This window comes from Callorhinchus milii, unplaced genomic scaffold, assembly GCF_018977255.1.
Source record: "Callorhinchus milii isolate IMCB2004 unplaced genomic scaffold, IMCB_Cmil_1.0 Scaffold2, whole genome shotgun sequence".
Classification (NCBI taxonomy): Eukaryota; Metazoa; Chordata; class Chondrichthyes; order Chimaeriformes; family Callorhinchidae; genus Callorhinchus; species Callorhinchus milii.
This window is the reverse complement of record NW_024704743.1, coordinates 89,784,214-89,798,659: the sequence shown is the minus strand read 5'-3', so window position 1 is coordinate 89,798,659 and position 14,446 is coordinate 89,784,214. Positions and strand designations below refer to the sequence as shown.

General features: G+C 44.2%; 1 protein-coding gene across 1 annotated transcript in view; it reads right to left on the bottom strand.

Moving 5' to 3' along the window:
• lrp12 (low density lipoprotein receptor-related protein 12) overlaps window positions 1–14,219 on the bottom strand; it is a 28,603-nt gene extending 14,384 nt beyond the window's left edge. Inside the window, exons 1-5 of the mRNA XM_042331659.1 lie at window positions 14,109–14,219; window positions 12,551–12,675; window positions 10,068–10,145; window positions 9,684–9,736; window positions 1,434–1,542 (exon numbers count right to left, since the gene is read on the bottom strand). Of these exons, the coding sequence (XP_042187593.1) occupies window positions 1,434–1,542; window positions 9,684–9,736; window positions 10,068–10,145; window positions 12,551–12,675; window positions 14,109–14,219 (476 nt within the window). The remainder of the gene's footprint in view (window positions 1–1,433; window positions 1,543–9,683; window positions 9,737–10,067; window positions 10,146–12,550; window positions 12,676–14,108) is intronic.
• Window positions 14,220–14,446: the final 227 nt, after the last annotated feature.

Sequence of the window (14,446 nt, the reverse complement as noted above, 5' to 3'; positions counted from 1 at the left end):
CTTTAGGAGTGATTCATTATTTCTTTACTGGAAATGGCACATGACATTACACCATTAGATGCAATTTGCATTAATAAATTTAATTGCTTAGAAAATACAGTACATTCTACAACTTGAAAATGTAAATTAATCCCATAGTTATGGAAATTAGAGAGAATACGTTTAGGGTTTTAACAAACATGAGAAAACATCTCCACTTTAAAAAAAATGCTTTTGTGGAAACAGAATCAAATTAAAGAACCAGTAAGTATTATGAAAGTATTTCAATGTCCTCATTGAGCAACCTAAAATCATACTATAGCACAAATATTTTGGATTTAAAAAACATGCTTCCATCCAACTTTTGGGTACCTGATGTGTACTATATAACATCAACAGCAATACATTACAAATTATAAACGATTTATAGCACTGATCAAATGCTCTTTATACAGGAAAAGTACCAGGCTGCAGCTTGGAAACAATATACAAGTTGCAACAGCTCTCACTCCTTGTTGTACTTACAAATTTTAGTCATGCGTTTGTACTAAGTGGCCTCTGCGGTTTCCTAACCCTGTCAGTGTGAGTCCCTGCTCAAAGGGCTTAACTGAGTCAGAATTAGACACTCAGACTGGTATTTCCAGATAACTCCAATGCCCGGTAACTGGGATGTCTAATCGGAGTCAGCTCACACTACCAGAACTCAGATGTCACAGCTATTCTCTAAGTGCTTACTCCTTTTCTTATTTTAGAATATTACAGAGACTCAAGGATACATTCGGTAAAAACAACTCTTTATTAAGACTTAGCAACCCTAAGCTACCTTGCATATAAGAAATACAACAATTTAAGATAAACAACAATGGGATCAAATATAACTAACACACATAACTATACAACTAGCAGCACAATACTACATAAGTAATAAGACTTCAACCAACCCGATGGCACAGTAATCCTGTACACGTCAGTATGTATTGGATGATGACCATTAGATAGCGACCACAAGACGCGCCAAGCATTTCTCTTTTCAGGCCCGTGGGTCCGCCCACCGTATGATGCAAAGGCGAGGATTTTTTCCCCACGCGAGCGCCCACGTGCCTTTTCAGGCTGCTCATAAAGAACTGCCTCTCAATCAAGCGACCTTGAGCCTAGATTTTGTTGGAACGTGGACACCTCATGTATGCTGGTTGCTAAGTCTTTTGCAAACAGCTTCTGCGACTAAATCTTTTGCAAGCAGTTTCTTAAACAGAATCTAATTAAAGGGACTACCCATTTCCCTTAAATAATACTATACATTATCTAGGGTAACCGTGACATTTCCCCCTCTCGATAATTAATATTTTCGGAGAATAACATCTTCGTTATCGATCTGTAGGAGGAAAGAATTCAAGAGTCTAACAAAATGTCTGCCACAAAACTTTCTGTTCTGTCGTATCATTCTTCAAAGATACCTGTTGCTGTTCCCTCTCTCTCTCTCTCTCTCTCTGTGTCTGTAAGCCACATGCACTTCAAGTTCAGCTAGAAGATAGAAACTTACAAACAGTATATTGTTTTCAAAGACTTATGCCAGTTATTACTATAAAAAACATATATTCTTATATATAACAAAGCTGCTCATTAAACTCAATCAGGTCAATCCCAGAATTTAGAATACTATTTCCAGACCTTCCCATTGAACATTTGACAAATGCATTTGACTGCCACCTCCAGATGTTTATCTGGCTTTTCTTAGGGTTTATTTTAAACAACAACAACAAGATTCCATTTATTGAGCGCCTTTCACGTCGGGAGGACCTCCCAAGGCGCTGTACAGTTGGGTCAGGACCCGAGCATTGGGGGTCAGGGTGAGGGAAGGGAGGGAGCGAGGAGGGGGTAGAGAGTCGAGAGGGGAGCTGAAGGCTCGGTCAAAGAGAAAGGTCTTGAGACCGGCCTTGAAGGAGGAAAGGGAGGAAGCGGCGAAGGCACTGGGGGATAGAGTTCCAGAGCCTCGGGGCTGAGAGGCTGAAGGCCCGACCACCGATAGTAGGGCGGTTGGGGCGGGGGATGTGGAGCAGACCGGAGCCAGAGGAACGGAGGGTACGGGCAGGTAGGTAGGGGGATAGTAGGTTGGAGAGGTAGGAGGGAGCAAGGCCGTGAATGGCCTTGTAGGTGAGGATGAGGATCTTGAATTCGATCCTCTGGGGGATGGGGAGCCAGTGGAGGCGAGCGAGGGTGGGAGTGATGTGGTCGCGAAGCCTGGTGCGGGACAGTACACGAGCTGCAGAGTTCTGAATGACCTGCAGCTTGTGGAGGGAGGTGCCGGGAAGGCCGGCGAGGAGAGAGTTCCCATAGTCCAGCCTTGAGGTGATAAAGGCGTGGACCAGAGTTTCAGCAGCGTGAGGGGTGAGGTAGTGCCGTAGTCTGGCGATGTTCCGGAGGTGATGGAAGGCGGTGCCAGTTGTGGCGCGGATATGGGGGAGAAAGGACAGCTCAGGGTCGAACAGAACACCGAGGTTCCTGACGGCTTTGAGAGGTGGAGAGTGCAGCCTTGGATGCTGATGCTGTCAGCGCCTGAGGTGCGGAGGCGCTGACGTGAGCCAATCAGGAGGGCCTCAGTTTTGCGCACGTTGAGCTGGAGAAAGTTATCTCTCGTCCAGGACTCGATGTCGGACAGGCAGCTGTCAGGACATCGGTGGTCGTGGAGTTGAGGGTAGAGGAGGAAAGGTAGAGTTGGGTGTCATCCGCATACATGTGGAAGTTAACCCCATGTCTGCGGATGATGTCACCAAGGGGGAGCATATAGAGGGTGAAGAGGAGGGGACCGAGGACAGAGCCCTGAGGGACACCGCACGAGACAGTGCGGGGGCCGGAGGAAAAACCATTTGTGGAGACAAAGTGAAGACGGTGGGAGAGGTACGACCTAAACCACTCAAGGACAGGGCCTTGAAGGTTTAGGTGGGAGGACAAGCGGTGGAGGAGGATAGCGTGGTCGACCGTATCGAATGCTGCCGATAGGTCGAGGAGGCAGAGGGAGCCCTGGTCACAGATGGTCAGGATGTCATTGGTGACCTTGACCAGGGCAGTTTCTGTGCTATGGGCAGCACGGAAACCCGACTGAAGGGGTTCGAATAGTGAATGGTTGGAGAGGAAAGAGCGCAGCTGGGAGGCGACAACTCGTTCCAGGACCTTGGATAGGAAGGGGAGGTTGGAGATGGGCCGGTAGCTTGATAGCTGCGACGCATCAAGGGAGGGTTTTTTTTTAAGGTGGGAGTGATGGTGGCAGTTTTTAAGGGAATGGGAATAGAGCCAGAGGAGAGGGACAGGTTGACGATGTCTGTGATATGTGGGGCAAGGAGGTGGAGCTGGGAGATAAGGAGTGGAGTGGGGATGGGGTCAAGGGAGCAGGTGGTAGGTTTCAGGGAGAGGATGAGTTTGGTGACAGAGGATGGGGAAACGGGTACGAAGGTGTGTAGGGGAGGATGGGTAGGAGTCGGAGTGTGGGAGGGAAGGGGTGGGTGGTGGGTGGATGTTGGAGGGGAAGTGACCGCGGAGCGGATTCCCTTGATCTTGGATTCAAGGAAATCCAGCATCTCCTCGCAGTGAAGGTTGGAGGAGATGACCTGCGCGGGGTGGCGGGGGGGACGGAGGAGTTGGGATGTGGTAGAGAACAGTAGCCTGGGGTTGTCCTTCGCCTCCAGGATTATCCTGGAGTAGAAGGACGATTTGGCCGAGGCTAGAGTGGAGCGGTAGATTTTGAGGAGGTCCAGCCAGATTTGTCGGTGGACCGTTAGGCCAGATTTGACCCAGGTGCGTTCAGCGGCCCGCACCTGGCTCTTCAGTGAGCGGAGGTGGGTGGTGAACCAGGGGGAGGAGCGAGAGTAGGAGACAGTACGGGAGGTGATAGGGGCAAGAGTGTCAAGTGTGGAGGAGAGGGTGTTGTGGAGGAGGGTGAGAGCAGAAGAGGGGTCGGTGAGGGTTGAAGGCCAGAGGGAGAGGAGTTCAGAGGACTCCAAGGCAGTGGTTAGGGATTGAGGGGGTAACTTCTTCCAGGGCGGTAGAAGATGGTGGTGGGTCTGGTGGAGGTGGGGAGGGGGTGGAGGTGGTGAAGGAGATGAAGTGGTGGTCGGAGATGGCCTTGTCGGTGATGGTGACATCCGAGACACTGAGGCCCCGGGTGATCACCAAGTCGAGTGGGTGGCCGTGACTGTGAGTGGGGGAGTTGATGTGAAGGGAGAGGTTGAGCGAGGAGAGCAGGGAAGAGAAATCTGAGGAGATTGAGCAGGAGGGGGTGAAGTGTAGGTTAAAGTCGCCCAGGATGATGAGGCGATCAGAGCAGAGGCAGAGAGATGTGAGAAGTGTTGAGATATCAGAGATAAAGGTGGGAGAGGCTTTAGGGGGCCGGTAGAGGAGGAGGATTTTAAGTGAGAGGAAGGAGGGGTGGGAGAAGTGCAGAAGTGAGCGCTTTCAGCACTCCTTCCAATTTCTTAAGGTGTTCAGTTGGACTATTGTCCGCCCAAAAAATATCATCTACATAACAAATGCGCACACATTAAAAATGGCTGGGGAATTTTTCCATTCCTGTGGCATTCAGTTCCAATGGAAATGCTGTCCACGGAATGTAAATGCCGTTTTCCACGCATCGTCTTTAACTAAGGGAACATTCCAGAACCTGTTAGCTAGATCCATGGTAGTTTTGTATTTCCCTTAGAATGGCTGTCGAAATCTCCACTCAAATGGGTGCTTTGACCTGCTGCTGTTTTAGTAACAGTATTTAACTGACAGAAGTCTATAACTAGTGGCCATGACCCATTTGCTTTATGTCATGGCAAGAGGTGAATTTGCTGAAGATTCACATTTTGTAATATATCTCTCCTTTCTGATTCCCAGATAAAGTTTTTTTTAAAATCAGTGAATCACTGGGTAAGGGGTATTGAGGAACGGGTTTATGAATCCCTGCACGTATCCTAACCTCATGTTGAATTAACCCACAGTCTAATTTATGTTTAGCCATGCTCGACCTGTAAACTTCTACAAAGCTCGCCTCTGTGTAACTCTCTCTGCATGTGGATATACTGCTTCTGTTCAGCAGCGCTTACATCCACATACACACTGCGAACTATTACATTATGGCGATCAGCCCCTCTAAGAAAGTCGCATCCCAGTTTCACATTTTCTGTGAGGATTAACAACTAATTTCCATTGCAATTACCTCGGATTGTTCTACATCTATAATCTCAGCCATTTGATCATGCATTTGTATTAACTTGCCTCCTATCCCCTCTACAAGGACACTTCTCCCTTTCTGGTTAGGATCCTCCCCTGCTACATTCTTACTGAGTGCTGTTACCTGCACCCCCATATCTACTAAAGCATTATACATTTTTCCACATAATAACCAGAATGTGGGGACAACTGGCAAAGCTCACACCCACCAGAGGATTGCCCCTTTCCTAACATGTACCCCGAGGGATTTGAGAATTCGCTGCTTTGCTCAGAATTTTTGCTCCCGCATACGAACTGACCCTTGGCTGAAAATAAGTTTGGTCGGCCTGGTGGCCACAAGGCTTAGGCCTTATTCCACTGTCCGCCATTTTAACTCTGTGTGCATGCATGGGTGGTGGTCCAATTGTGTTGAAATTTTTACAGCGATTAAACTTCGGTCATGCCATTTATTGTTTTCATCAAACAAATTGTCCGAATAATAAAAACAGTGATGCATTTCCACCCTTTTAATTATTAAGTCCCAGTGATTTGGTGGATCGACATCAGAAGCAAGGACAAAACTTTTTCTATCTGTCGGAAGTGCCATTAGAAACATCTCTCCCCAGAGCTCTTTTGTAAATAGTTTGGTGATTTGGAATGGTAGCACTCAGGGGGTGTCCCTTTCCTAACCTGGTCTATTTTCTCTGGATGCCCTTTTTCTCATACAATCGTTCACTTAATTTCACTAAGTGCCATAGCCAAATTATCCTACTTGGGGTTGATCAGGTCCCACCAGAGTTTGTTAACTACTGATTGCAAATAAATCTCCACAGCAGTTTTACTCAGTATTACTACCAACTTTGCTATCGACATCACTGAATTCAACCAGCTTTCAATTTCCTTAAATTCAGGCATGGTGCCAGTCAAAGATTTAAGCCCCAGCACACTTTCTGTGTGTGATTCCCCAGCTGTACACCATTATCATTTGCCACGTGGGTGCTTTCCTATGTGCAATTCACATTCATCAAAACTTCTGCTCTCTTGTTTAGGAGCCCCTTACTTCTCAACTGTGCTTTTAATTTTGTTATTTGTGACGGCTGCCCTGACTCTTCTATCCTTAATTGCACTAGAATTTCTTCTGCTCGCAGAATTTGATTGGACAAACCTCAGCCCGCATTTCTTGCAAAGCTACATTCATGTCAGTTAATTGATTCTTGTGCCTTTTGGAAAACTTTTTTTCTGTTGCTCAAAAGCCTCTGTTGCATTTCCTCTATATTTCCAAGTTAAACGTATTCCTGCTATTAGCCCCGATGCCAGGGAGAAGACTGCTGCTCCTATTTGCGCCTTTTGGAGATAGTCTGCACCGTTATTAGTCAACCTCTGAGACTGAATGAACCCAACAGGATTGAACCCAGAAATGTCAAGTTCCTGGTTCAGTTCTCATGTGTATATATTTTTTTTACCAAGCTAATGACTGTTTCAGCTTTATTTCAGCATCTCTGTGGCAATCCCTACAGTTCAGTTTGTGAGGCAAATGGCTATGCAGTAATCCAGGCTACAGCACACCAGCCATCCTGGCTCATTGGTAGGATTTGGATGGGTAGACTAGTTACTGGGATTCTTCCCACTCGGCTCCTGTTAATCCTGCATGTCAAAGCTCTAAATGGGTAGGATGGTCCTAGCTGGACAAGCGGCAGGAAAGCTTGCCAGGCAGTGCTTTTAATTGCAAGCTACGGGATTTTGGTTAAACACCAGCAGTACCTCAACACACATTCCTGAACGCCCAATCTGCCAACCTGCGCCTAATAGTCTACAGGATTGAGTAAGCAGGATGTGTCCCAACAGGGAGAGAGTGTACATTCCATTCCAAAATGGAAATTTCCATATATAGGTGGCCTACATAAAACATTCAGTTTGGTTTGTATACTCTTCAGCATGGTGATTGGTGTCTGCATGTCAGGCACCTAGCTAACTAAAACTAAAATTGTCACCATGCACTCAGCTTCAGTGCTATTGTAAAACCCTTGGTATTTTAAAAACAATCATTTTTGCATTCAGTATAGTACTTTATGATGTGGAAATGTCTCAAAAAACACTTCAGAGAGTGTTCTGTAAAGTGTAATGATTGTGTTCTTGTAGGCAAATGCAAATGCGACAGCCAATTTGTGTACAACAGTGTCCCAAAATAGCCAGGAGGTGAATGATTAATCTTATCTAAAGAATTGTTGGACAGTACCCTCAGAGAAACAACCATCTCTTTTCACATTGTATCATAGGTTCTCATATCATCCACCTGAATGGTCAGATGATACCTCAGTGTACTGTTTCATCTGAATGACAGCACCTCTGACAACATAGTACTACACTAACACCGCACCTCAGAAAGGATATATTGGCTCTGGAGGGGCTGCAACGCAGTTTCACCAGAGTGATATCAGAGCTAAAACGGTTAAATTATGATGAGAGGTAGCATAAACTTGTTCTCTATTCCCTTGAGTTTAGAAGGTTGAAGGGTGATCTGATTGAGGTTTTAAAAATAATAAAGGGATTCGATAGTGTAGATAGAGAGAAACTATTTGCTCTGGTGGGGGAATCCAGAACAAGGGGACATAATCTTATAATTAGATCACCGATTCGATAACAGCTTTTAAGAGAGAAGTAGATAATTATTTGAGGAGGATAAGTTTGCAGTGCTATGGTGAGAGAGTGGGGGAGTGGGATTGAATTGGATAGCTCTTTTCAAAGAGTTGGCACAAATACGATGGGCCGAATGGCTGTGCTGTGCTTCTGTGCTGTGTAATTCGATGATTCTATGATAGAGCTAGGCCGTTTAGGAATGAAATTAGGAGGCAGTTTTTCACACAAAGGGTAGTGGAAATCTGGAACTCTCCCCCAAAAGGTTGTGGATGCTGAATCCATTCACATCTTCAAAACTGAGGTGGATAGACATTTCTTAGGTTAGGGTATTAAGGGGCAAGGATGGGAAACTGGAGTTGAGGCACTGATCAGCCATAATCTTATAGAATGGTGGAACAGGCTTGAGGGGCTGAATGGTTTATTTCTGTTTCTATGTTTCACTGGACTGGGATGTCAGCTTGTATCATGTGCTTCAAGTCTCCAATGTAGGACTTGAATCTACAACCTTCTAACCCAGAGATAAGAGCACAACCAACTTAATCTGACTAACAACACACAAGATTGGTTTGGATTAAGAAGACACTTTGGTCAGTCAGATTTCAGCCTTCCCAGAACACCAACCCTACTGTTCCCCCCATCACAGCATCAAGCTGCCTTTTAAATGTGTCCAGTTTCCTGGTCTCCACCACCTTGCCTGGCAATCTGTTTCAGTTGATTATTACAGATGCTAAATCAAATGCAAGGTTGTTATTATTATTATTATATTATTATCCTCTGACGAAAGAAAAACTTGTATCTGTCCCAAAATTGCCTGTTACAACTCTAAACATGCATCCTATTGTTCTACAACTGTCTTGTTGCATCTTAAATATTGATCCGGGTTTACTTTTTCAATCCCATTTAACATTTTATACACCTCTATGAGATCCCCCCGGATCATCTTTTTCTCATGAATGAGGAGCACGAGCTTGTCTTATCATTGCTCATAGCTCATTCCTCTAACACTGGGGATAATCCCTGTTGCTCTCCTCCTCTGCACTGCCTCTAGTGCCTGGGCAGCCCCCTTATGCCACAGTGATTAGAACTATTTGCAGCACTCAAGGTCTGACCAGGGCATTATATAGCTCAAATAGGATGTCAGGGAATCTAAATTAAACCGATTTAGTAATATGTTCCCACATCCTATTTGCCTTAGCATCCTGTTGCCTCACATTGTTTGGAATAGTGAGCAATGAGTCAACTAACGTCATAGATCTCTTCCAGGTTATCCCTCGGCAAGTTCTATCGCATCCATGGAATACTTGTGTTTATTATTCTTGTATCTGACATGCATTTCCTTGCATTTATCTGTATTAAATTTCATTTGCCAGATATCAGTGCCTGTGTATACCGTATCAAGCTCCCTTTGTAGATCCTTTGCCATCTCTTTTTATTCCATGGTTCCCCAAACTTGGCTTTATCTGCAATTTTAATTATCTTCCACTTTGTCTGCGAATCTAGGTCATTAATACATAGAAGGAATAGAAGGGATTCGGCACAAACCCTGAGGCAACCCACTTAATACCTTGCCCCATTTTAACCTAGCTCCCCTAAAAAGGACCATCCTCTTCCTTCCCGTCAATCAATTCTGAATCATGTTCATGTCTTGCCCTTGATAACAATGGAACACAGTTGGTGAAGGGGTCTTTCGTGTGGTACTTTGTCAAATGCCTTTTGGAAATCTAGATATAATACAGCATATGGCATCCCACAGCAATCATTTATTACCTACATGTGTTCTGACTGCCTACTTGTTTAATGCCAAGACCTGGAGGAGCACAACTTTCTGCGGCTGAATACGGATGGAAGTCATTCTCCTTGGCTTCCGTCAAAGGTCTTCTCACCTGTGGCTGTGAACTCTTTAACTTTTTTTGCCTGTACCTCACACTCACCAAACCTGTAAACAACCGTGGCATCAGGTTTGATCCTCAGTTATTCTTCTTACCCCACGTGCAGTCCCTGACCAGGAATGCCTTCCTCCTCCTCTGCTGCATCCCCCATGATTGCCCCTATCTTACATCAAAAGCTGAAACTCTCATTCATACTTTTGTCATCTCCCACCTCAATTTTTCTCATGCAGTCCTCTCTAATCTCCCCAGCTCCAAATGATTCAGAACCCTGCAGCTCTGACTTCAACTGTACCAGGCTCCGCACCCCAATCATCCCAGTTCTTGCCAGGCTCCACTTGCTCCCAATTGCAGAATGGTTCAAATTTCAAGATCCCCTACCTGTTCAAACTCATTCTTTCCCAGAACTGAAGTCTATTGAGCTCCTTACTTTCCTCACTCTTTTCCTCCTGCTGCAATCTATATCATTTTCAAATCAATGTTTCACATCAATCACAATTACTATAGAACCATAGCACCATAGAATTATACAGCACAGGATGCCACTTGGCCCATCATATCTGTGCCAGCTCTTTGAAAAGAGCTATCCGAATCAATCCCACTCCCCGGCTCCCTCCTCATAGCCCTGCAAACTTGTCCTCCCTAAATAATTATCTACTTCTCTCTTCAAAGTTGTTATCAAATCGGCTTCCACCACCCTTTCAGGCAAAGCATTCCAGATCCGAACAACTTGCAGTGTGAAAAAATTTCACCTCACCTCCCATCTGTTTCTTTTAATAACCATTTTAAAGCGGTGTCCTCGGGTTACCAACCCATCCGCCAGTGGAAATAGTTTCTCCTTGTCCAACTTATCGATTCCCCTCATAATTTTGAAAATTTCTATTAAGTCTCCTCTTAATCTTCTCTGATCCAAGGAGAATAATCCTTGCTTCTCTAGCCTCTCCTGATAACTGAAGTCCCTCATTCCTGATACCATCCTGGGAAATCTCCTTTGCCTTGACATCCTTAATGCCTTGACATCCTTAATGCCTTGACATCCTTCCTAAAGTATGCTGTCCAGAACTGAACATAGTATTCTAGCTGAGGTCTAACCAGTGCTTCATAATTTTTTTATAATTACTTTATCTTTTTTTTCAATCTTGGCGATGTCCTCCAGAAGGCTGTTTAACTTAGCTCCTCTAACATATCTCCATTGAAAAATATCTTCCCCAACATAATTTCCACCTTTTGCATTTTGTCTATATTTGAAAAGGATATAAATTAATTAATAATAGAACATAGCCTTTACTGTACTGGGAAATCAAGGCTGAATATATTGTTTAGTGAACAAACCTGCAACATAACTGCTGTAATCTGTCTGCTAATCTCAATTCAAGAGACTATTATGATTTGATAACATTTGCTGTTACAAGAAATATCTGTCCTGTTTCACTGGTTATGCTTGAAAAAAGATTTCTTATAACCCAGAGGGCAGACTGACAGCTGAACAGCAGTAGTTTTACACTTCACAGAAAGCCTTCCCTTTTTTNGCTGCTGATGCTAAATCAACATCAGTCTTTCTCCTTCAAATGCATTGATCAATCGAGCGCGTAGCAAAGGCAATTACAGTGAAACCATTAAGAAGGAGGCAAGGTGTCACTCTGACTAATCTCGTAATTTCAATTAGGGCAGGTGGATATTTATGAGGCATCAACTGTAGCTTTCCATGGGGTTATTTCACATTAAAACTATCCTCAATCCTCCTAAATCAAATGTGAAAGTACAGTAAGCAAACATTACAACTCTGGGAATTGTAGAGGTATAATTGAAGGATCATTTCAAAGGTGCATTCAAAGTGCTTTGATTGAAGACTGTGACAGACTGTTGGAATGTCATCATTAAGGAAACAATGGTTCGCAGGAAATGTAATATAAGAAGTTACCACAATTAATGCTTTTGGAATGGAAAAAGTCTTAAAAGATTCTTTAGTACCAGTAAAGTTTTACTGGTCTATTGTCTTAGACACAGCTGACTCACAAGATCAAAATATTGGTTTGTATAAAGAAAGTCCTTCGGCCCATTTGATCTCATCCTTCCAGAATGCCCTCCCTACTGTCTCCGCATCACAGCATCAAGCTGCTTTTTAAATGAGTCCAGTGTCTTGGCCTCAAACACCCTTGGTACAACCTATTCCAGTCATTAATTATCCCCTGGTAAAATAATTCTTCCTGATGTCTATCCTGAAATGCCCCTTTTTTGAGTTTTACTTTAATTTTAATTTCTTTATTTGAGGGACCTTAACTGTTGATGCACCCATTACTTGTGAGAGTATATCTTTGTATTCTACCCTACATTTTTTCTGTAATCCTTTATCTACAAATTTCTCTTCCCACCAGTCTGCTGCTGAAGGCAATAACTCAGTTCACTGCTGACTACAATGGAAGTAACGAATACATTTTGCAGAACTTACTCTTAGATGAGTAATACGGAGGTTTGAGTTCATAATAGGGTAGACTCCCCATAGTTCGTGGAGGGTGTGAGTTGAATGGACTTTTCTCCTCCAAAGATATACAAATATATATCTGTACTCTACCCTACATTTTTTCGGTAATCATTTATCTACAAATTTCTCTTCCTACCAGTCTGTTGTTGAAGGCAATGACTCAGTCTGAGGTTAGTAATACAGATGCCAGCAACCTTCCAGGGACAGGGGACACACCCTATTAGTCATTCTTCATGCATGAAACTAAACCATGATGATGAGCAGCAAAAGCTAATCAACCATAAGACCATCATAGGTGAGGCTGATCCTGTCCTCACCCAATGTGTATGTATATGTCCACACACAAATACATACGCGCACACACACACAAACAAATACATACTTTCCAGTAGAGGTCATGGGATACCAACCAAGAAAAGAAACCTGAGCTGATTCCCAGTCTGGGTCAATAAAACGTCTGCCATATCTAAAAAAAATCCTTGGTTTATTGATGTGGTCTTGTAATAACTGCAATGGAAGTTTAAATTATAATTCAAATTAAATTCTAAATTTGAAATTACTTTAGTTATAAATAGGCACATGGTGACACATTCACCAAAAGTAGTAAATGGAGCAGATCTATAATTTGATAATAAATTGATCAGATTTCTTGAGGAAATGAGAAAAAGAAATCAAACAATGGAATAGAGATTTGCTTGACTACATTGAAAGTAAAGAATACATTTACAGAACTTACTCTTAGATGAGTAATATGGAGGTTTGAGTTTGTAATAAGGTAGACTCCACATGGTCTGTGGAGGATATGAGTGGAATGGACTTTTCTCCTCCAAAGCTTTCTAATATTCTTTATTGAAAAAACAGCATAAATTGACAAGTATTCAAGAAGAGATGTTAAATTGAGGGCTTTCCGTTGAGATGTTAAACTCCGTTGAGATGTTAAACTGAGGGGTTTCCATTGAGATGTTAAACTGAGGTCTTTCCGTTGAGATGTTAAACTGAGGGCTTTTTTTTTGGTCAGCTGGGTTTCGATATGTGTTGATTTCCGCATGGCGTCTGACACATGGGGAAACCCATCACCACGCTTAAGAATATCAAAACCAAACTGAGATTTCCATGCATCCCACCTCCACCGGGAACTTTCAGAGACAGATTGTTGGAATGGAATTTTCACTCTCTCCCTGGATGGATGCATCCTTCTTACCTAATTAGTATTAATAATCCTATAATAATCCTTGCATTTGATATAGCGTCTTTCACATCTTCTAAACGTCTCAAAGCGCTTCGCAGAATATACTACAAAGTGAATTGACTGCATATTTTGTGGGAGAAACACGGTAACCAATTGCTCACAGTAGTATCCCACAAACAGTCAGTGACCAAATTATTATTTTTTTTGTTGAGGGATTATTATCAGGTGTCTGGAGTAAGCAAACTTGCCCAAGGTTTCTCCCTGCTGGGAATCAAACGCAGGTCTCTCATTTGCAAGGCGAGTGCTCTAACCACTGAGCTACAGGACTCCACGCAGAGGTTGGCAACAGCCAAAGCTTGGGGACCCCAGAGTGTGTGTTGGGGGCCAATGTTCCCCTGGATGGTGGTGGGCTGGAGGTTGGCATATTGAGGAGGTTGCCAAACATGATTGCAAAAAACAGGAAAACCCTGTTTTTTGCAATCCAGGCGAATGGGGTTAATCCGAGTTCGATTTTAGTGGAGTGAGGGGGTGCCAGGAGTTCTTGGGCTCATGGTCTCCCGTGGCAGGCATACCTGGAATGGGGACCAAGGCGACTTACATGCGAGCCATACCTGGAGCAGGGCCGAGATCGCTGTCTGGAGCAGGGCCCCTAGCTTACTCATGAGCGGGACCTGAACCAAGGCCGAGAAGGGCTCGAGGACAACACTGGCATTGTCCCCAATAGCTTCCAGATTCAACGCGGGGCCTGTACCTGTGCCATGTGGAACCAATATGGGATTCGTCGCATCGGCTGGTCCAAAGAGCCATCGCAGCCATTGCTGACTCTCATGGTGAACATCCAACCAGAAATCAGCTGCTGCATGGAGTCACAACCGCCCGCCACCTTTGAATTTCTGGCTGTCCAACAGCAGCCACTCTGACTGCCCTATCCCCCATTCTCGCCGCAAGGCCCATCAATCCCTGACCACGGGGCCAACCTCTCCTCCCTCATCCACATCCCCACCCTCCCTGTCAATCCTGCCCCTCCCCCCCTCGTCTCCCACATTCTGCCACCAACTGTCCCCTCCACATCAACCTACAAAATGTCCA